The sequence below is a fragment of the Homalodisca vitripennis genome, chromosome X, assembly GCF_021130785.1.
Source record: "Homalodisca vitripennis isolate AUS2020 chromosome X, UT_GWSS_2.1, whole genome shotgun sequence".
Lineage (NCBI taxonomy): Eukaryota > Metazoa > Arthropoda > Insecta > Hemiptera > Cicadellidae > Homalodisca > Homalodisca vitripennis.
The window spans coordinates 85,037,681-85,060,303 of NC_060215.1; the positions used below are offsets into that span (position 1 = coordinate 85,037,681).

The 22,623-nt window shown below is 32.2% G+C and overlaps 1 protein-coding gene across 2 annotated transcripts in view; it reads right to left on the reverse strand.

Annotated features, from left to right (window-relative positions):
- LOC124369291 (protein FAM136A-like) overlaps positions 1–20,834 on the reverse strand; it is a 29,160-nt gene extending 8,326 nt beyond the window's left edge. Inside the window, exons 1-4 of one of the 2 annotated variants that reach the window (XM_046827224.1) lie at positions 20,539–20,834; positions 9,611–9,751; positions 7,207–7,284; positions 4,885–5,057 (exon numbers count right to left, since the gene is read on the reverse strand). In XM_046827224.1, the coding sequence (XP_046683180.1) occupies positions 5,019–5,057; positions 7,207–7,284; positions 9,611–9,751; positions 20,539–20,625 (345 nt within the window). In that variant the 5' untranslated portion in view covers positions 20,626–20,834 and the 3' untranslated portion in view covers positions 4,885–5,018. Of the gene's footprint in view, positions 1–4,884; positions 5,058–7,206; positions 7,285–9,610; positions 9,752–20,538 lie in introns of those variants that run through there. The other variant, XM_046827223.1, reaches the window with a different exon arrangement.
- Positions 20,835–22,623: the final 1,789 nt, after the last annotated feature.

Here is a 22,623-nt window from a genome sequence, read left to right on the forward strand (position 1 = left end):
AATACAAATGTAATATTTTGTAGTGTAGTGTTATTGGAAATTTGTTTTGTGGAACTTTAATTGCTGTTTAAAGTGCAGGATTGGTGTGTTTTTATCAAGGTTATATGGGTGAAAATTGAGGCTGAAAAAAATGCAGAGACATAAAAATTACACCACTTATGTTACGATAACACAGTTTTAGACTAATAAACCAAATTTTACAAACATAATATTATTTTCTTGGTTTGTATCAAGTTAAGTTGCTCTCTAATTCAAAATTTTAATAAAATTTATATGAGGGTTGCTCAGAAAATAACTTATTTTGGTATGGCAGGTAAAGGATGGAGGCTATGAAAGCCATCTTGGTGTATGAACATTCTGTAATTCATTACATATCCAGCCACAGTATCTTATGGTTCTTCTTGCTTCTTCCTGGTATAATGTAAGTGTTAAAATTGTGTGCCATTATTCAAAACCCTGCAAAAATTTCAAAGTATGGTCTGTAATTAAATTTTTTTATTTATATAAGACTGTAAACCCACCGACAAACTTTTCAAACTAATAGTGAGATCATAAAGAGTGAAGGAAGAATGAGCCGTTCATGGCATTATGTTAGAAATGGACACAATGAGATTACAAAGGTAGTAATAAACGTGAATAAGAAATGAAAACCGCAGTTTCACAATCACAGCTTTCTTTGAACTTTCCACAACTGTGTCACATATGTTTGTATTACATGTTGTGTGCAGATGTGGTCTTGATACAGACATGGCAGCACCTTTTGACTTTTCATGAGGCCTATGACATAGATGTGAATCACAACCTGACCATATTGTGACTGAAGATGCGAATAAATTATGCAACAAGAACATAATCCATGGAGTGCGAATACACAGAATTAAAACAAAATCTATGATGGCACACCTTCTCCATGGCACAATTTTCTGGAAAAGGACAAGTTTTATTTTGTAGATTTCTTGGAACAAGTCCAAAAACATTAACCTCAGAAAGACGTTTTTTAAACACTACGAAAATTACAATTAAAATAAAAACTAAAGATAAAACAACACAGTACATTACTTATTATTTGGAGTGAGCAAAAGAACTCTTAATTATTTTCAGTTATTTATAGTGAAACTTATATTTATACTACATAACTTAATACAATCAAATAAGTTAGATAAATTTATAAACATTAAATTACAACAGGTATTAATTTAACATCATTTAAAGATACTATCACATTTATTATTTTGTCCCTGATCATTCCAGGATTTGGTTTGTCTGAAAAAAGGAAATGTCCAGTGTATTTAATTGCTGCCTCCAATGCATTCTTTATTTTCTGTTTGCAGGTGTTCAGACCAAAGACAATTTTAACCTAAATAATATAGGTCCAAATATGATTTATTTATGAAATAACTGTATACATTTAAATGTATACACTTATTATGTTATTTGCTATGGTTCTTAGATTCAGTAACTATTAATTAAGCTCAGATTTGAGTGGCAGCTAAAAATATTTTATAGTACTCTTTAGAAAGAAAATGTATAAAGATTTTGATTTAATACTCTTTGATTTAAAAAGAAGTAGCACAATAATATAAAAATCAGTAGTAATCTTTTAATATGCTTATTAAATGTTTCTTTCACAAAATTCCATAAATATTAAAAACACAATTTTTGCATGAAGTGAATCAATAGAAACATTAAGTCAGACAACACATCTAACCAGAGCCCTGCCGCTAAACCCCTTCTAGAACCCGGGCCCCAGGACTCTGACTCCCCGTTCCCCACCCTCTCCCCAGCTCCTGCTTCAGTTAATTTTTTGAAAGAAATTAACCATGCCTTGGATGAGTTACAGAATGTTACAGCTGGTGGCTATCTAATGTTTTGATTCATTGGCTATCTCAAGTAATAAAAATTGAAAACTTATCACAGCCCTCATTATATTCAGTTGTTATCTAGACTTGGATGAGAAGGCACTCTTATCTTAAGTGCATCTGTTTATCTGATAGCCTGCTATGACCTGCTCTATGACAACACCAGTGATGTTTCAAATTATATTGTTGAACTTTTCTTCTTATAAATCCAAACCTTATTTCTTCAAATAATTAATTAATAATGTCCAGCAAGTATGGAAAGTATGATGATCAGTTGATGAGCAGTTATGATGACAGGTTGGAATGTGAGAACAAGTGATTGTAAGACGAAACTTGCGCATGCAGCTGCATAACATGGAATAATAACACGTGCAGTGTGCAAACATCAATATATTGAGAATCCCACTCATAGTCTCTCCTGCTTGGCTAAACAGACTTGGCTGGCGGCTACAAATGTGGAGCTTGGATGCTGAGGAGGTTGCTGCTTTTCTCCAACCCAGCAGGCAGAATGTATCTCAACAACCACCTGACAGCACATAACAAGAAGCTCCTGGGAAAGGCAAGGAGGTTGTTTAGAGGGGAAGCTGCAGTAAGCTGTCTTCTACAAAAGCAAACTGCTGGTCTAACTATAGGGCGATGAAAATGTCATCAGTTTCGAAACATAAGAATCATTTTCTCTCTCACATTAGATTGCAATTTTGCAGGATATCTCATTTTGCATTTATAAATTATGTAATGCTCTTATAATTAATCGCTTTATAACTTTTTGTATAATAACTGACAATAATATCAAAGAATCTAAAAGGCATTTGAATGTGACAAATTCAATTGCATTAAACCCAAAATACAAATGTAATATTTTGTAGTGTAGTGTTATTGGAAATTTGTTTTATGGAACTTTAATTGCTGTTTAAAGTGCAGGATTGGTGTGTTTTTATCAAGGTTATATGGGTGAAAATTGAGGCTGAAAAATGCAGAGACATAAAAATTACACCACTTATGTTACGATAACACAGTTTAGACTAATAAACCAAATTTTACAAACATAATATTATTTTCTTGGTTTGTATCAAGTTAAGTTGCTCTCTAATTCAAAATTTTAATAAAATTTATATGAGGGTTGCTCAGAAAATAACTTATTTTGGTATGGCAGGTAAAGGATGGAGGCTATGAAAGCCATCTTGGTGTATGAACATTCTGTAATTCATTACATATCCAGCCACAGTATCTTATGGTTCTTCTTGCTTCTTCTTGGTATAATGTAAGTGTTAAAATTGTGTGCCATTATTCAAAACCCTGCAAAATTTCAAAGTATGGTCTGTAATTAAATTTTTATTTATATAAGACTGTAAACTCACCGACAACTTTTCAAACTAATAGTGAGATCATAAAGAGTGAAGGAAGAATGAGCCGTTCATGCATTATGTTAGAAATGGACACAATGAGATTACAAAGGTAGTAATAAACGTGAATAAGAAATGAAAACCGCAGTTTCACAATCACAGCTTTCTTTGAACTTTCCACAACTGTGTCACATATGTTTGTATTACATGTTGTGTGCAGATGTGGTCTTGATACAGACATGGCAGCACCTTTTGACTTTTCATGAGGCCTATGACATAGATGTGAATCACAACCTGACCATATTGTGACTGAAGATGCGAATAAATTATGAAACAAGAACATAATCCATGGAGTGTGAATACACAGAATTAAAACAAAATCTATGAACATTACCTCCATGGCACAATTTTCTGGAAAAGGACAAGTTTTATTTTGTAGATTTCTTGGAACAAGTCAAAACATTAACCTCAGAAAGACGTTTTTAAACACTACGAAAATTACAGAAAAAGGTAATCCTAAACTAGCAAATGGAAAGCTAAGTTCCAATGTTTTTATTCTTTCACAATAACACTTGACCACTCACAGCAAATTGAACTTGGGAGTAAGCATCATAATAGCCATTTCCATGAACAAAGAAGAAATATAATTTTAATTTTGGTGTATGCTGGACAAGGATAGAAACAGACTACAGGGTACAGCATTGACCTAACGGAAGCTGACCTTGGACGAATGTAATCAGCTTATTGTTATTAGGCCTTCCATTGAACATTGTAGAGGGCTTTCAGTCTCATATACAATATTTGAGTTGAAATTTAATTTTTCTTTTAAAACATTTTGAAAGCCTTTTGTGTTTTATAAATCTAATCATTTTTAGGGGATTCATAACAGAGCCTCTTTTACATTTGTGTAGTATTTTTAAATTGTCATTACAATTGGTGATCTGCAAACTTAGATTGCTGGTTTGGAAAGGTGTTTAGCAAATTGTTTGTGGAATTACATGATTGTGCAACGTATAACTTCAAACAGTCATTGCATGTAAATTTATAGCCACCTGTATCATCTAAGATGTCATCATTCGTTCTTATATTTGTATTTTTTTTTTTTTTTTAATAACAGTACAGTTTATTCTTTATTATTATTTATCCCGGGGGTTTAGGAGACTAGAATACCTCAGTATGGTCCAGGAAGACTCCTGGACATTCAGCTATAGTAAAAAATATTACCTATCAAATTCGCTTTTGCCTCCAAGCTTTGCTGTTAAGTAACTAACTAATTTTGAAAAAAAGAAAACTTAAATATTAATAAACAGCATAAATTATTATTTAGCTGCATTGAAAATTGCTGTTGGTCCTGGGGGATGAGAGATCTGCAGCTAACCAGATCAAGTGGTCCATTGTTTTATTACCTCTCTAGTAATGTTTTCTTATGAAGATTTAAATTAAGTGTAATTTTGTTGTTCAAGTTTTCTGATATATTCTTAGGCCATATCCGTATGAGAAAATTATTACTTACACTGGTACTAGGTAAGACATGACCCAATTCCCTTTAACAAGCAGGCCTTAATATTTCAACTAATCAACTTCCCTGTCTATTCGCCATCCTCTTGCCAGCAACATAAATGCACATAATGTAGAAAAAGTTATAACACTAGCATAAGAATGGAATAACAAGAAAGGTTCTAGTACCCACACCTGGGAGTTTACCCTGCACAGCCCCTGCAGCTCTGGTGGTCACACGTTCAACTTGGAACAGTTCATATAACTGCCTCGGAGAACTCTGATGGTGATACTCTTAAGGAACTGAGATGTGACCCAACTAGCTCAGAGACGACCAGATTCCACACCAAGTGACTGACTGTGAATTACAAAAAGACATGTTAATAGCCTCAATATTGTAGTTAAAAGCCTCAGCTTTTTATTATGTGCACACCAGTCATTGATACGTACAACTGGAAAAGCACTGGACATCTATATACCGCCTTCCACGTGTAATATACTTTAAAACATAACATATGCATGTATGACAATTTTTGTATTTCAATTCACCTGTTCTGTAAAAACTTATGTGTAATTTGTTTGTACTTGAGCAGTGAGATGGAATAAATTGTAGTTATTGGTATTTCCACATTACCATAAATAAGTCATCCCAAGGGACATTTCACCATCCATGTCACAGTTTCTGTTGATACTCAATTTTTGAATTAGCAGTAAACTGATTGTAGAGCAGCCACACAGATATTTGTGAAGATGAAATTTTCTCTCAACGATCATGACTTACTTTAGACATACTAGGCAAATTTTATCTTTTGAAGTTTGAATTCCACATGGTACCACTGTACAGCGATTTCAGATATTGGCTTTGAATTTTTGTCTAGCAAAATTACAATTTTAAAAATAAAACACTGTTGAATATAAAGGTGAAAGAGTTAAAATTTACATCTTGAAATACATTTAATTCTAATTTCATCCTTTTTTTTATAACGCTGTTTTGAGATGCTTTTAAGAGTTATTTTGTTAATTTTTCTCTCTCTAAGGACAAGAAGCTGAGAAATTAGAATCCACTTAGTCCTAAAAGAATCTTTGCGCTAATTTCTGCAGTGACAGATATTCTTGATGGATGGTAAGGACCACCTTCTATCAATATCCATGAAGAAGGATTTTTGCCATTAGTCTCAGTCATGTATCCTAAGAAGAAGGGAAGGTCAGCTCTGTACCAGTCACTCCAGTCAAAGCAGGCAGGAGTAGCAGCACCCTTTTATATCTAAGCTAGCAACTGCTTTTAACACTTAAGAGAGCTCCACTAACTCCAACAGTCATCCCCCGCAGTAGACTAGACCTACCAATCTACTACCCTTGCACTCCAACATCTCGACATTTGTGGTTAGTGATGTGCCACTCCTAACATCCACAACACGGTTGCCCAGACACATCGGTGTTTACTGTACCAACTGTAGATTCAAATGGAAGGTGAACCCTCCCTGGGAATCGCCTTTAGAGTTGCGTGTACTACTAAGTTACATAACGGTGTGCAATTTACTCCTGACACAAACTGTACAACCTGGTCTAAAGGAAAACTGGACTAGATGGGATTGTTGTGTTTTATATTATTTATTACCTTTACAACTCGTATTTAAAATATAACCTGAAATTATAATCTTACTATTCAACTCATATGTTGAAAAATGCCTGACATGGTAATGACATCAGTTACAGTTTATTTCCAGATGGTTTATGGTATTTGCAAAAGATGCTGTGATCACTTGACATCTTAGAATCTAGTAAATTTACAGCTATACAACTGATGTAGTTTCTTGTTATCTAATTTCATGTTTGAATTTCACTTCAATAATACAGAATACTAAATAGAATATTTATTTCCTTTTTGTTACTAATAATTACACATCTAGACGTATATAATGGTGGAACTAGCAATGAGTAATTGTACAAAATGTTGTCCAATTCGAAAATTTGTCAGATAGTGAAAGTGATAAGGACTAGGTCTAACCACAAAATAATGATGATCCTCGTCCAAGACAATGCTTTGAGAAATACCATACCACGTTAAAAAACACAAAACTTTTCATATGATATTAAAAATTATCATAATGTATACATTATTACTAAAAGTTAGAATTTAGAATCTGAACACTTTTACCCATTGCAGCACACAAGCCTTTTGACCCTATATAATGTTATTTAATAGGTCCCAGTTGTGCAGGAATCAGAGTTATTATTTGTGAGAAAGGTTATTTGTAATATTAAGTATTTTAAACTAAAAATGCTGTCTTTAAATGTGATGACACAGGATTCAATGAAATTGCAATTTTTAAGGAAATATATAGAGTTGGACTGAGTGAAACTTACACTAAATGAAGCCAATAATATCAATTTTAGCATTACAGAAATTAAATGTGATAAATTATCATGAATACACACTGAATAAAGGTAAGACAGTGAAGGGTGGACACAATCATAATATGTGCAAAGAATTATATAATACCCACTTCAGCACTAGAAGTTTGAGCGCCCAATTTATCCTTGGCTGCATCATTGCACTCACTGACACACCGCTGGAGTCGATGCTGAAACAAAATTCCATTCAATAATCATTCATAACTTTACTCTTAATTATTGTAAATAGAAGTAAAGAATTATAAAGAGGAAAATTTAAGTAATAAATCAGCAGAGGCCTATTCAATGGTTCATAACTTACTTATAATAAAATGTGATATTTCAAATAGCCCGAAATATGATACTTCAAATAGAGGTTCATGGTGAAACCAAATTTTTTGGTGCACACAAAATATGATATTAATTAACATCCTTGGTTTTGGTATGAATCCTAAGCTAATCTGAGATTAGTAATTAATAATAGGAAAATAAAAACAGAAACTACCCAGTTCAAGCTATATTTAGATAATTTCATACTGAAATTAACTGTATAGATGTATCAACGCTTGAATGATACAACTTAAATTGTTTTCAGAAAATCTTAGAATTGAAGAATTAATAACTTAAAAGGGTGATTTGAACACACATAACAATTTCATTACTGTAAGAACGTTTTCTCCGTAAACACAGCACATTCTCCAATGGAATTCTGCTACACTACTCCCTTCTGTTCTGAGGCTGCCATGCTAATGCAACTGGAGCTCAGCCCAAACTGACTACTTGAACTCAACGATGACAAATGTTGTAGCAGGGAAATGCACGATCGACTACAGCGTACACCGAGGATCTGCCACGTGCCTGGCCGTAATAGCGTAAGATCGGAGGTTGAAAAAACTACCCTCGTACTTCATTTTAATATTTAAATTGAACCTCACAATTAGTGTATTTGAAATTAACTAAAAGTAATACAATATTACAGAATGTATTTTACCGCTTTTTACCCTGTAAGTAAAATTGAAAATTTATCATAGCAAAATGTACAGTCAGTGAAACAGACTTGGAGAGTCTCAATCTGCGAATGGCAAGGACACAGGCAGTGTACCCTGGAAGTAATTCAAGTTTGACCATTGCAGTTACTGTCATCATGATATGGTTGGGTGTATGGCAGTTTAACCTGTGTCTGATTATGTAAAGGCATGTACGGCTGATGTCTGAAGATAAAGCACACTATGTGTTGTTTCATACTCTTCAAAGTAAAAGTAAAGCTAGTTAATTTTGTTGTAGCTTTCAAGCATATTTACAATAAATTAAGTGAAGCAACACAATTTTAACACAAAATGATACTTATCATTCAACAATGGAACACGTTCATAACATAATCATTATTCTTCAAGCATTAATAATATTTGTTCATCTTCAACAATAGTTTTACACTAAGAATTAAAAGGTTTTGTGAGAGCATTCAGTCATACTATTAAGCTAGTTTATTTTGTTGTTAAGAATCGTGAAGTTGAATATTAATTTTTTTTATTAAATTTTGAGTTCTCTTGAAAAGTCTAATTTTTATCGCCAAGATAAATATTATTTAATCTAAAAATATACATTTTATATAAATTGATTTAATCAATTTATGATAAATATTACCCTCATTTAATTTATCACTGATTTTGTGTTTAATAAACTATTAAAGTCCAATTATTTCGTTTAAAAAATTAATTATTGCCCTTCACAATCCAAATTTGTTTGAGTTTATTTATTTTCTTTTACTATACATGATCATACAACATGAGTCAAAATTATTATATAAATAAAATTACAGAGTACTTAAAAGTTATTAAATCATGTTTTGTCAAATACAGGTCCATATTTTGTTTTCTTTCAAGTCAAAGAATTCCTTTTTAGAGTAGAATGGATTGTCCTAAAGCCAATTTTTCTTCTGATTTTCATTCTTCTTTTAAAACACGAATGCCATCAAGAAGCTTTTTAGTGAAGATGAGTTCCTTCTCTAAATCTTTCTTTTTTTTATAGTTAATGATCTTGAAATTTCCTGTACTAAATCTAAACGTTCTTAATATTCAAAGTACACTTACATTTTATTTAAATGCTCTTTTATAATCCTCCAAAGCAATAATACTTTTAAACTCCTGATGTATATGAATAGTGTGTTCTAAATCTGAATCAAAATTGTCATGTAAATTTCCTGTGGTAATAAATATTACTTGGACAGTTCCATCTCTTGATATTACTTGGCTACTTTAACCATTGTTAATTGATTGTACAGATAAAAAAAGGTTAAGTATTAACGTAATAACATTTAAAATAAGATAAATTTTAAATTAACATACATTTTACATAAATACCTGTATCTTTTGAGTGGAAGTACTCTACCCACATTTATATAATAACATTTTGGAGTTATAGTTGAGACAGGACTCTTCAAAAAGGATGATGTACAATTCAATATTATTTATTAAATTTAATTGTAACAAATAAACAATTAAATTTGAGCAAAATTACCTGATAATTGTTGAACTCATTAATACAGTAGTTATGGGACTCTTGGTACTTGGCTGAACACTTCTCTACACAATAGTTGACTTCTTCGACAGAGGCAGTTTTATTTTCACAACACTTTGCTGAACATTCAAACATTTCTTTCTGTAACAACACATTCTTTTAATTAATAACTTTTCAGGCATACCCTCTACCCACATACCCACAGTCAATCTTCCTTGGAGTAAGACAAGTTACTCCTGTGTACAGGTGGCTGTCGATTAAGAATAAGAGACAAATACAAAACAAGCAATTATCAAGACCAATCACAACATATCATTATTAACATATTTTAATATTAAAAACCCCTGCTGTTTATAAATAAGTTTTATAATGATTTAATAAAATATAAAAAATACTGACAGAGTGACTTATTTTATTTTCAAAAGTAAGATACCTATTTGTAGGCTACATGTGACAAAATTCAACAGTGTCATTACTAACATTCTGAAAATTGATATTCTTTGTATTTAATACCACCAGTTCTGGAAATTTGGCTAACGAGGTCATGATTAGTGGATTTAACTCAGATTCTGAGCTTACAAGAAATAATATCAACAGGATTTCAATCCCAAAAGTTATAATCGAAATTTCAAAAAGGATTACCGCAAAGCCATAAGAAACGCCAAGGCACGAGACGTTGAAAACCAACTAAAACATTCCGATAATCTTTCAAAAAGCGCCTGGAATATAATTAACCTAAACACAAAACAACAAAATACTTCCAAATTTTCAATTCCGAAACTTAAAATTAATAATAAAATTATTGATGATCCATTAAAAGTGGCAATTGCTTTTAATGATTTCTTTTCAACTGTTGCTGGAACAGACAGTTCTTTGAATCAGAATATACCCTGCGGAGGGTTATTGACTAGATCGGCCTCGTCCATGTTCCTTCGTCCTGTGAGTGAGGTGGAGGTGGCCCGTATCATGCAGGATCTCAAACCTAAGAGGTCTTGTGACATTAATGGAATGTCTATGTCAAAAAATCAAAAAGTGCTTTAAGCATATTTTGACACCACTCACAAAATTAATCAATCTCTCGTTTGCATAGGGTGTCTTTCCGTCCATACTGAAGATATCCACTGTGATTCCAGTTTACAAAAAAGATGATCCTTGCACCTCTAGCAATTATCGTCCAATTTCTATCCTCCCAGTTCTTAGCAAAGTTTTTGAAAAAGCTTTCCTCAATCAACTTGAAAAATTCCATGATCGCTTCGAAATTCTCTGTCCTGAACAGTTCGGGTTTAGGAAAGACAAATCGACCATCGATGCCATAACTGAACTTATTCATAATGTTGTCGATGGCCTGGAGAGAAGAGAACGTGTTATGAGCATATTTCTCGACCTCTCCAAAGCCTTTGACTGTGTGCATCATGCGACACTGCTGCACCAGTTATGGACTAGTGGTATTAGGGGTTTGCCGTACGATTGGCTCTCGTCGTATCTTAAAGATAGAGAACAATGCGTACGGATTGCGAATGCTCTGTCTAATAGGGTCAAAATGCCCTATGGTGTCCCTCAGGGATCAATATTAGGGCCAGTTCTCTTCCTTATTTATGTCAACAAGTTGAATACATCAATCCAGAATGGAAAGGTGATTCAATATGCTGATGACACGACTCTGTATTAAATCGAAATATAAAACTGATCTTGAAGTGAAATAATTTATCGATTTAAATTCATGCATCGAACATTTCTCAAGACTCAATCTGAAAACAAACAGCTAAAAATCAAACTCAATAAATTTTTGCCTTCGGCATCGACAAGAACAGGAGTATCGTCCCGCGGTAATGATGGACGATGTTCTCTTGGAAGAGGCCGAATCCGTTAAGTTCCTTAGAATGTACCTTGATCGAGGACTGACATGGGACTTTCACATTGACAGCATCTGCTCCAAGGTTGCTTCTGGCATTTATGTTTTGCGTAACCTTGCAAAAGTCTGTTCTATTGATGTATTAAAAACTGCCTACTTTGGCCTGATACATCCATATTTGTCTTACGGTTTGAGATTGTGGGGCAGCTGTTCTAAATACAAATTCGAAAGAGTATTTAGAACTCAAAAGAAAGCTATCAGAATTATTTACAAATTGAATTTCAGAGAGTCGTGCAAAGATGCCTTCAGAGAGCTTGGATTGTTAACTTTACCCTGTCTCTATATTCTCGACGTCGTTCTATACTGTCGACTTAAATGTGAGTTGATCCAAGGCAGTGACGTCCACCAATACGAGACAAGAGGCAGGGACCAACTTTCGGATTGTACAACATAGAACGAGTGCATTTGAACACTTGCCGTCCCAAGTTGGTGTGAAACTGATAAACAAGCTGCCTGAGGGAATAAAACATCTCATTGATTCTAAACTATTCAAATCTCGATTAAAACACCTCCTAGTGTCAAAGGCGTTTTACTCCGTTGAAGAGTTCATGTTGAGTTGCTGGGATGAAAATTATTGAAAACAAGAATAAAATTAAACCCCCAGTTCTGCTATACAATTAAATAGCAATAAGTGCAATGGAACTGTATATTATTATGAATGTACTTGACACATGCATGCAATGTAATAATTGTTGACGCAATAAAGATTATTATTATTATCATTATAATGAACTAATATAACCTCCATAAAACTGGGAAATAATTAACGGATAGATAAAAAGAGAAAATTTAACATCAAACTCAAAACCCATTAGATTACTAATTGAAAACCATTCCTCCAAAAGTTTGCTTCACCCAATGAAACCTATTTATAGACAGTGTTCTAAATTCATATCAGGGAATCCTAATATTTATTCTATGGGTCAAAATAAGACTTTTACTCATATGAACATGCGTCCAGAAAAGCACCTATTAGGAGCAAGTATCGTCCTCCTAAAATGTACAAACAGTCATAGTATTTATGTTAAAAGTTATTATAAAATATATTATAACTGTGTTTTTAATGCAAAAACAAACTTAATTTTCATAAAATAAAAAGTCAGGGGTGTTTGGTGAGAGAAATTTCAAGAGTAAAATAGAAGTCAGAACTATTTTTATTAATTCGCCAAGAAAAGGAGATAATGTAAAAAATATTATCCCTTGAAACATTTGCTACAACACACCTTTCTGAAGATAATTGAGTTTGAAATATTAGCCTCCCTGTGGAGGAATGGCCAGCAATGGTGGTTGATGTGGATGTGTAAGAGACCCTCCCTAAGTTAATTTTAGAAATGTTAATGTTACAATAGTTTTTTAACGAATATTGGGCAATCAAAAAGGTTAGAGAATACCAATCTAGGCCCAAGTTTGGAGGGCTTTAGCTCCCCCATACGGAAAACATTTTGCCAACCCCTTCAAATGAGAAAAATAGTCATATTTTGACCCTAGAATATACCCTAAATTGGTCCTCAACATTATTAGAACGCCCAATATTCACATTAAACAAGTATCATATATGGACCTGAACTCTATTAAAAAAGTTGAGATGGCTGGGATTGTGCAATGGCTGAATTTAGTAAACCTTTACTATAACTTGAACAGAATTTTCATTTTGTTGGTCAATAAATTTTTCTTACAAATATTTCATGACACTATTTACAAAACTTGCAATAGAATTTTTATTTTGCTGATTAACAAATTTTCCATGCAACTATTCCATGACACTATTTACAAAACTAGTGAATTTTTCGTTTTAATAATTATGTAACTTTATTACTTATACTTCAACACAGGAGTATGTTGAGTATTTTGACAACACAGGAGTCCAGTATACTGGACGTAACAATTATTTCAGGCAATTTATTTCCACGTGATGTTACACGAACTAACAGTCTGAACAGGGTGTGATTAGTTTTTAAACGTTTACTTCAGAATATCCCCAGTATTCTCTCTGATATTGTATTTAATAGCTCAGATGCCAATATATTGTTGATGTAATGACGTTAATGCTTATTGTGTGTTTTTTTACATTAAGGGCGTGATGTTGGTTAGCAAACTATCAATAGCTATAATTTTGTTCTTTATGTGAATTTTAGGAGAAAAATGTCCCTAATAGCAAAAAAGTTTACATTTTGTAAAGTAACTTAGATGATCAGTCTCAGCAGCTGATTTTATGTATTAACCTTCATCAGCTGATGAGTTTCACTGTTGCTTTTTTATGTTTTGCTTGGTTATATTGTGATTTATTAATATTATGTACTTGGGGGTTATTTTGTGGGTAAAATAAAATTTAGTGTCTCAGTAGCAGTTAGGTGGACAGATAATTGCAAGTGTATTATTACTTAAAACTTGTGATAGTAATTAAAATATGTGTAAAATTATTATTTTTGCTCAATTTGAGTTAAAATTTTTTGTGCTTGTACTAAAACTATATGACAATTTAAATAACAATTTTCAGATAGAAGAAAGTGTTTTTCTTACAAAATATAACATATTAAACAAATTTTTTATCAAGGAAACAGGATTTTTCCGAGCATTTGCTATTGTTCTGTGATAGAAAAACTCAGTTCAAACTTAACAAATGTTATTTTTGATGCCCTTGCACTCATGGATAATTAAGGTGGTCAAAAGGCCTAAGCATTTGTGACTGTCGCTGTACTATATGAACATACCCAATCACACATGGACAGTGGAGGGACTGGCGGTCACAAATAGCTAACCAACTAACCACCACAATTGTCTGCGACTGCAGGAACCTTTAGAATAAATAAATTCCACAAAATTAATAAGATATATGTGTTGTAAAAATTGAGCTTAAGTACTTTTAAAAAAACCTAAAAAATTTCTCTTTATAAACAACAAGGTTTTTGGACAAAAAACTACTTATCTAAAAAATGAACTAGAATATTTCAACAAGCATATTTTAGTCTACTTTTAAGAGTTAATTTTTAGATCTTCCGATTTCCAAGTACAATGCTCATATTATCATTTGTCCTATGGAATTGTTGTGTGGGGATATGATAACAACACAAAAAGAGTAGTTGATAATTGAAATTTGATAATAATTTCTAGTGCAAGTGGTAGGATTATGTTTAGGCTATTGTTTGTCATTACAGTACTTACTGTGTATGCATTTGTATCTTTATTGTATATTAAAATAAATTTTGCTGATGTTCACATAAATATTGTGTTCATGGTCACTTTCCTAGAGGCAATCACCCGATGTAATTATCAAGTAACCATAACCCCACTGTTGAATATTTATAAAGATATATGCATCATGAATATAACAACAGAATTAAAATTTTAAGAAGATTAATAAAATGATGCCATGCTCAATTAAATATTTAGATGATAGGAGGTTAACAATAGCCTAAATTGAAAATATTTGCTGTTAGAACTAAGTATACGTGATATTACAGATTTCCTTGATTACCTTGCCAAACAATCAAGTTTTATCATGTGAGATGTAACATGAACTGGAGTCTGTTCTATAGACCCCTTTATAGACTGTGAACTAGATATGGATGATGCCAAGTATTTTTGTAATATGTAATAAAGCCATAAAATAATCTGTAACTTATTTCTGATAAAATTGTACCTTTCAGTGTATTTTTAGCAACATAGTTTGTTGTTTTCCATAAATACAGCAGGTTAATTTTTTAGTTACAGTGTTAATATAAGGTTTAAGTTATTGCTAGTAGTTATTATATTTTATATGTATTGCCCGGATATATATTTAATCAAAATAATAGGTACTTTTTTATTAGATTATCTTTTGATCGATGACCCAACTTCAATCAAATACTATATACTGTATAGTTCATTTTCATGCAGATAATAAACATTTTAGATTTTGGTTTGCTGGTTCATATTTTAAACGTCTATTAAATATTTTATTAAGATTTTAGTTTGTGGAGTCTTTTTTAACCTAATATTTTGCAAAAATTTCATGTTTTTCTTGTACTATGAAGAAAAACATTTATTGTTGTAATAAACAACATAATATTTAAGTCTCATGGACCAAAAGACAATCCAGGGTAGTTATTACAGTAATATCGAAGACTTATATATCTGAACAGATATGTGCTAATCAAAACGTGGCATGTAGCCTATGAGTAGCTTGGTTACACACACTGCCACTTCCAAACAGTATTTTGCTTACATAGTTCAATTCTGATGCCCTTTGTTAAATTAAGTAAATGGTGAGATGTATGTTAAAAAAATATTTAAATATTTGGTTGAGTGACCGTGTTGGCCATGTTCATGTGAGACAATCACAGAACAGTATTTTAGCTACGCAACTCTGAACGCTCGGCAATGTTTGTATTCTAATGTCACTTTAAACCTTCTGATACTCTGATTTAGAAAATGCCTTTGTATTATTAGTTGTATGTTTGATCAGTAGAATTTGTTTTGTTCACTTGAAAATGCCAAGAAAGGAATGAGATTGGGCTAATTGGTAAGTTCATAAACAGAAATTGCAAAGGTCACAACTTCTCTGATAGGTCAGTTCCTTTATATTGTTTATCTTGTACTGATCTACACTGTATATGTTTTTATCCTGTGTTAGCATAGTATACTCATAACAGTAGCATGTTCAAGAAACCTTTATTTGTTGAATGTTAGGTGTAAAATAATCTTTTCATCTTAAAATACTGCTGTCTCTCAATATCAGTTCACCACCACTCTAGCTCTGAAGACAGAAGTAAGAAGAAATATTTATACAAATATTTTATTACCAAGCTGGAAACCGGATTGAAGTTTGCAGATTCTTGTAATTGCCAAGCATCGAGTAGGTGTTTTTACTTGTTTTCAAAAGGAAGGTTTCATTTTTGTATCACACCTGTTGAAACAAGAGGGTGTTACTAATAAAGAATGTAAGAATGTACAAGGACAAAACTGTATCCGTCATTACTTTTACTAGACGATGAGTTTGAATCACACTACTTTCAAAAAGGAGCAACAGGTGTACCTTGATTAAGTACCAGCAAAATGTGGTGGAGATACTAGATTTCAGTTGAAAGTGAAAAAATATTACTTTTCACTATTTAGTAGGACCTTTTAAAAGTGAATTTCAGTTTTAAGTTAAGTGTACATACGTTTGCTCTACTTGTCTTTATCTTAGTGAAACAATTACAAGAGAGAAGGAGTAAAGAAAGATTCTCTAATAATTCAACTGACTTTTTGTAAGACAGTAGCCAAAGCCTTTATTACACCTTTGAGACAACAAGATCTGGATTAGTGCATTGTTTTATACGCAAACAAATATTCCAGGTTTACTATTATTCATAGCAACTAAACTTTTTATAGTTATAATCAAACAATATCTGGAATTTCTTACGGCAAAAGCGCCCTAAACAAAATTAATGCATATGGATCGAAAATAAAATAGCAAGTCACTCAATGATATAGTATCAAAAGCCTCACAACTACATAGTAATACTCACCGAAGGAGAATTTGTCAATTTTCATACTGTTTGTTTGGTTGCTGAAGGATGCTGTGATCAAAACAAGAATTTAGTATTCACTACGTGTTTATGTTGGTTTTTAACCACTGTCCAGCAATGTAAAAAGAATGAAAATTAATTAATCCATCTCATAATACACAAGATATTTGAGGATAATTTTACCAATCTTGTCTAGTTGGTTCCATACTTGTATATAATATGAATAGTTTTATTTGTGATAATAATGTCAGTTTGGCTATAATTTTAATAAGCGACGCCATCAATGAAGCTGAACTAGTCACAGGTGAAGACTTCAGATAAGCTATATTTAAAAACTATTTACACATACAGTGTGTTGAATAGTCTGGAAACACCTTAATACTTTTTAAACCATAGCTGAAAAAATATATAGACTTTGCACAGTGTTATACAGCTATCTTAACTAAATTTTTACCTAATAACTTTACATTAGGTGTCATTAAAAGTGTCATTGAAATCTTTTAAAGTGTAATCTTGGGTCAAGTCATACCTTACTTTACAGGTCTAATTTATCAAAGTTCAAAGCCATAAACCATCTTGCACGATCCTATCAGAAATGGTGGAATGTAGAAGAAAACAATTAACAAAAAATAATTGTGGAGAACATAATTATCACCCTATTTTAATGGTAATAAAACCCAATACACAGTTGAGAGGGTTGAATGACATTGTTGTTTCGAATCTTGCAACTTAAAAATAAGTTGATTTTATCCTAAGCACTGTCTTAACAATATAAATAAAGTTTATGTTTGTAAATTTTGTCATTTCTCACTCATTAATAGTTTTTCATGACATTCCTAATCTAGTTACATTTCTAACTACTACTGGTGAATTCTTGTTTATCTAGTTTTCCCAGAAACAGATAAACAAGCCTTATCACTTAAATAAGTCTTGGTTATATGCCTTATCACTCAGAGTGGTCAATGTTTAGATAGAAGATTTTATTTCTTCTTTTGAGCTTTATGAAGGAAGCTAAGATTTTCTGAATTGTAGCCAACATTTTAAAATCGATTTTGCTGAATACTAAAGCTCTGCATTTCTCATTAAAATGTCTCTCAGTGACCTTTCCCCTGAGGATACTGGGTACAATCAGTTGAAGAAGTTGATAATTCATTTAAAGACAGATAGATTTCCCCACCATATCTCAGTTTACTGTGTTCTAAACAGTACAATCCTTTAAAGAGAATGGCAGTAGCTTGTATCACTCTCTTGAATTTCACCTTTCTTTTCATGTTGTTCAAGATGTAGAGAGGAAATAAAGTGACCACCTAGATCACCTGATCAAAATCCTTTAGATTATTTCTTATGAGTATATTAAAACAAAAGGTTTATAAAACTAAGCTTCGTTACATAAGACATTTAACTCTGTGCATCACGGTAGGGGTTCAACGAATACCTCCTGTTGTATTATATAATAATGTTCAAGGATTTTACCTGTTAGCACAATGTCAAATAGGACAGCATTTTCAACATTTATTGTAACTACAATGTACTGTTTCTTGTTTCATCTTTTATCAACAGTTTTGTTATACTTTCTTAATTGTTATTCTAAATTTACGTTGTATTTCAAAAAATATTATTTATAAAGTTTTTTTAGTTGTTTTCTTCTACATCTGCTATTTCTGAGTAGATCAACCTTTTGAGATGTGTTTTTCAGCATTTAAATCTAATCAACAAGACGTATAAGATAAGGTATGCCCATACTTACATTTCAGATTTCTATGACACTCTTTATGGTCTGTCCCCCAATGTAGGAGTGTGATGGTTACTACATAAATAAATTGTTAAGATAGCGTATAAGAAACGGTAACAAAATTGAGGTGTTTCCACATCTTTTGAAACAAACAAACAAATGTATAAAAACAGGACCTGAAAACCAACACAATACTATTTTAATCTACTAACCTAATTTATATCTGATTATTTATAAAGTCATTGACACTGTAACAAGGTTTGTTATCCCTATATCTCACCATTAATTAGAATTTAGTTGTATTTACCATCACATATTAAACCATCAAATCAAATAATGGCCCCCAATAAGTGTTTTATCTATGTGTTCCTAGTGAATTAAGTATAAAATGAGGTACTTTAAACTTTTACAAATTTGTTGGTGGATTTTAATAAACAATAAAAGTGTATGTGTAGTTTTTGAACACCATAATTTTGATACATTAGTTCAGTTTCAACCTTGATACTCATAAAATTCAAGTAATCAACAGGTGCTGTATATCAATTTCAAGCTTAGATGCTAAGCTATGAGATAGTATTCTATGTATTGTTAGAACGTTTTTCCTGGAGAATACTATAGGTGTTATAATTTTTTAAAGTAAATTTATACATTTCACAATTCTATTTCAAAATTTGTTTAGTACAATGAACAATAAAAAATATTTCTCATCCAGCAAAACATACTACAGATACCTTTATTATAAAAAAAGTTTTAGTGTAAAACTTAATTTTTATTTAAATGTTTTACAATTTCTTACTTGTAGATATATTTGCCATTATTTGCTTCTCTTTATTTATGGTAAAATAATTTTGGTTGAATTAAGAAATCCAGAGCTTCATAACATTATATATGGTTATCATATTTCTGTGAGAAAATTTTAGTTTCTTCAAAACATAATCAACTTTTTAATTTCATGCTGTAAAAAGTCGTAGGGCTATTCCATTTAAATCAACCAATGAAAAATAATTTTGGACCTTGATCTTGAGTGTATAAGTACTCAAAACTGTGCTTTTGCGAAGAAAATTTATTACATACTATTCCAAACAATTATTTAACCACCTCTTAGCCTTCTTGATGCTACTTTGAGGTGACTTCTTTTAGCCCACTCAGATTCTGTCTTCGAAACAGCATAGTGTTTAGTACTTATACTGTAGAGGTCTGGGTTAAATTTTAAAAGATACAAGTTTTTTATGGAAAATATATTTTAAAATGAAAAGACTTACAAAATAAGAATAGGGTTCATTGAATGCTTGCCTACAAGACGGACGGCTCTCTAAACCAATTATGATTCAGCGTGTTTTCTTCGGCAGCTGAAAAATGTAATTGATACTGAAATTGTTAAGAGTGCATTAAAAACCAATATAAAATGAGATAGGTGTAGATGCACATGCTCACAGGAAATGCTCCATATTCGCCTCACAAAAAAGTCTAAATGAGGTTCCAAGAATTACACTCTTCGCTACAAATGAAGCACTAATGCTACCACTTTGAATACTGCTTATTGGATCCACCAGGACAATTTTGTGGAATAATACACCAGAATAATTAATTTGTTACTTTCATCCAATAGAATTCCAACACTTAGCCTAGCCTACGTTTGGGGGACAACTGGCACACTGAGCCCATAAAAACATAGTAAGCCCACTTTTATAACAATTTTACTCAAGGTAATAATGTAAACATTTTAGACACGTGTATTATGTTTAATAACTGATTTCTTTTTAATAATAATGACGTAATTCGTATTTGGACTTACCTTTATATCTCTGAGATACATTTTATCTATATAATTCACTTGTTTCTCGTAGGCATTATGTACCTCATCTCTCTTGTATCCTTCCATGCTCGTTCGTTAATTAACGAAATAAAAATAATAAAATTCAGCAAATTAATCTACAGTTAGCCGGCTTACGCACTAGGCATCTAGGTTATTTTTCAAAATATAACTGCCTGTCACTGGTTAACCCAGCCCCTCTCGTGTTCGTGTGCAAATAGAATAGAACTAAACTCTTGACATGACTTACTCTTTACCAGAGAAGTGTGTCGTACCAGAGAACTGTAACAGCTACTTTGTAACGGGTACTCTTCAGTCCCAAGAGTACTCGTTATCGCAAATCATGGTACACATTACAGGTACTTTTACGATATCTATACTTAATACGCTTCCTCTTACAAAGTACTCGGGACGCTTTTAGCACTAAATGGAATATATGCCATTTTGGGAGTACTCTATAACGCGTGATTGTAAATCAGTACAGTTTGTACTGTGTTACCAGGAGTACCGGTTACAAGTTGTCACTAATATAATCAAAGATACAGCCAAAACTAACCTCACTTTCATTGTTGCTGTAGCGGTGAAAATCAAATATTTCATATTTAGAACAAGATTGAATTATTGTAGCCTATGTGCAGTGCCATGTGTTTCAAAAATTAAAATATTTATAACTTTTAAATTTATATATTTGCCTATTTTTCTTGTATTATTAGATGTATAAATACATGTTTTACGTAACTATAATTTATGGTTACTGCAAATTAAAATCATCTGTATTATTTTATTTGTACTTTATACAATACGGTTTTGGTAAAAAAAATTTGGGTTACGTTTAGTTTGCACTGTTTTTAAATCCAATTATTTAGTTTGTAATTAAATTTTTGCAATACCCGGCATTACTCGTCTCGTCAAGGAAGATGCAGTGGCGTAGCTACCTTGGGTGGCACCCGGTGCGGAAGTTGGTGTTGTCACCCCCATCGAAAGTAAAAAGCAACAAATTTTATATGATAAAGGTCATGTATATAATATATTTTTCTTTTTGTTATCTATCACTATTGAATAATACATGTTTAAAAATTCACGCCAACCAAACACAACAAACTTCACGAAACAAATGATAAATGTTGCAACTGAAACGTCAAAGATCGCGAGTATGGGACGTGGAATCCCCCACGACAGCGTCAGGCTCTTTTGCGGGAATCCCTGAGTTATAAATAGAGCTGTGCTAGTGCTAGTGGAGGAATCCCCGAAAAAGAAATTTTTGTGCTAGCGATTGTACATTGTTCTTAAAGTTGAGAGACCAGGTGGGTGTCACCCCAAAAAAGTGACACCCGGTGCGGCCCACCCCCGCCGCCACCCCTTTGCTACGCCACTGGGAAAATGTACATATTTATATGCATAGGTACCAATTAAACAAAAAAGACACAATATAAAATTAAAGGTGATTGTTACTACTAACCTGCTGAATTTAAGAGAAGCAAACAAGGCTGATGTTTATGTAATATGTTTTCTCCTGCAGAGAACAATCAACATCACAAAAGTGTCCGCTGAAAGGTGCCCTCTGGGCATACTGCGCATACTTAATTCCCTGCATTGAGCCATTAACGGATCAATCTTCTCTGTAATGAAGCAACAGAATTATGTCGAAGTTTGCACCTAAAACATCATCAGACATTAATATGAAAATATTTAAAATGTTTCAAAAGCAGATATTAGACTGATAATGATCTGTATATTCCTGATAAATGTTTCTATCTGTGGTGTCCTCTTTCCAGGGGGTTAAAGATTTTTATTTGATTTTACTCACAGCCAAGCCATTAAATCCGATTTTAAATCACAGTATATCATGCCAAATCAAGGAAAACAGTCAGTCAGATCAAAACATCACGTTATAAAACAATTGTAATCATACAGTATAAGAAAGTCAAAGTTTTTGAATATACACTAGATCAACTCAATTACACAAAGAAACTCAAAACACAAACTAAAAAGAGTGAAAAGTGGCATCCAAAATAAATATACCTTACAGTGCATCTAAATGATAATTAACTATTGTAAATAATGATT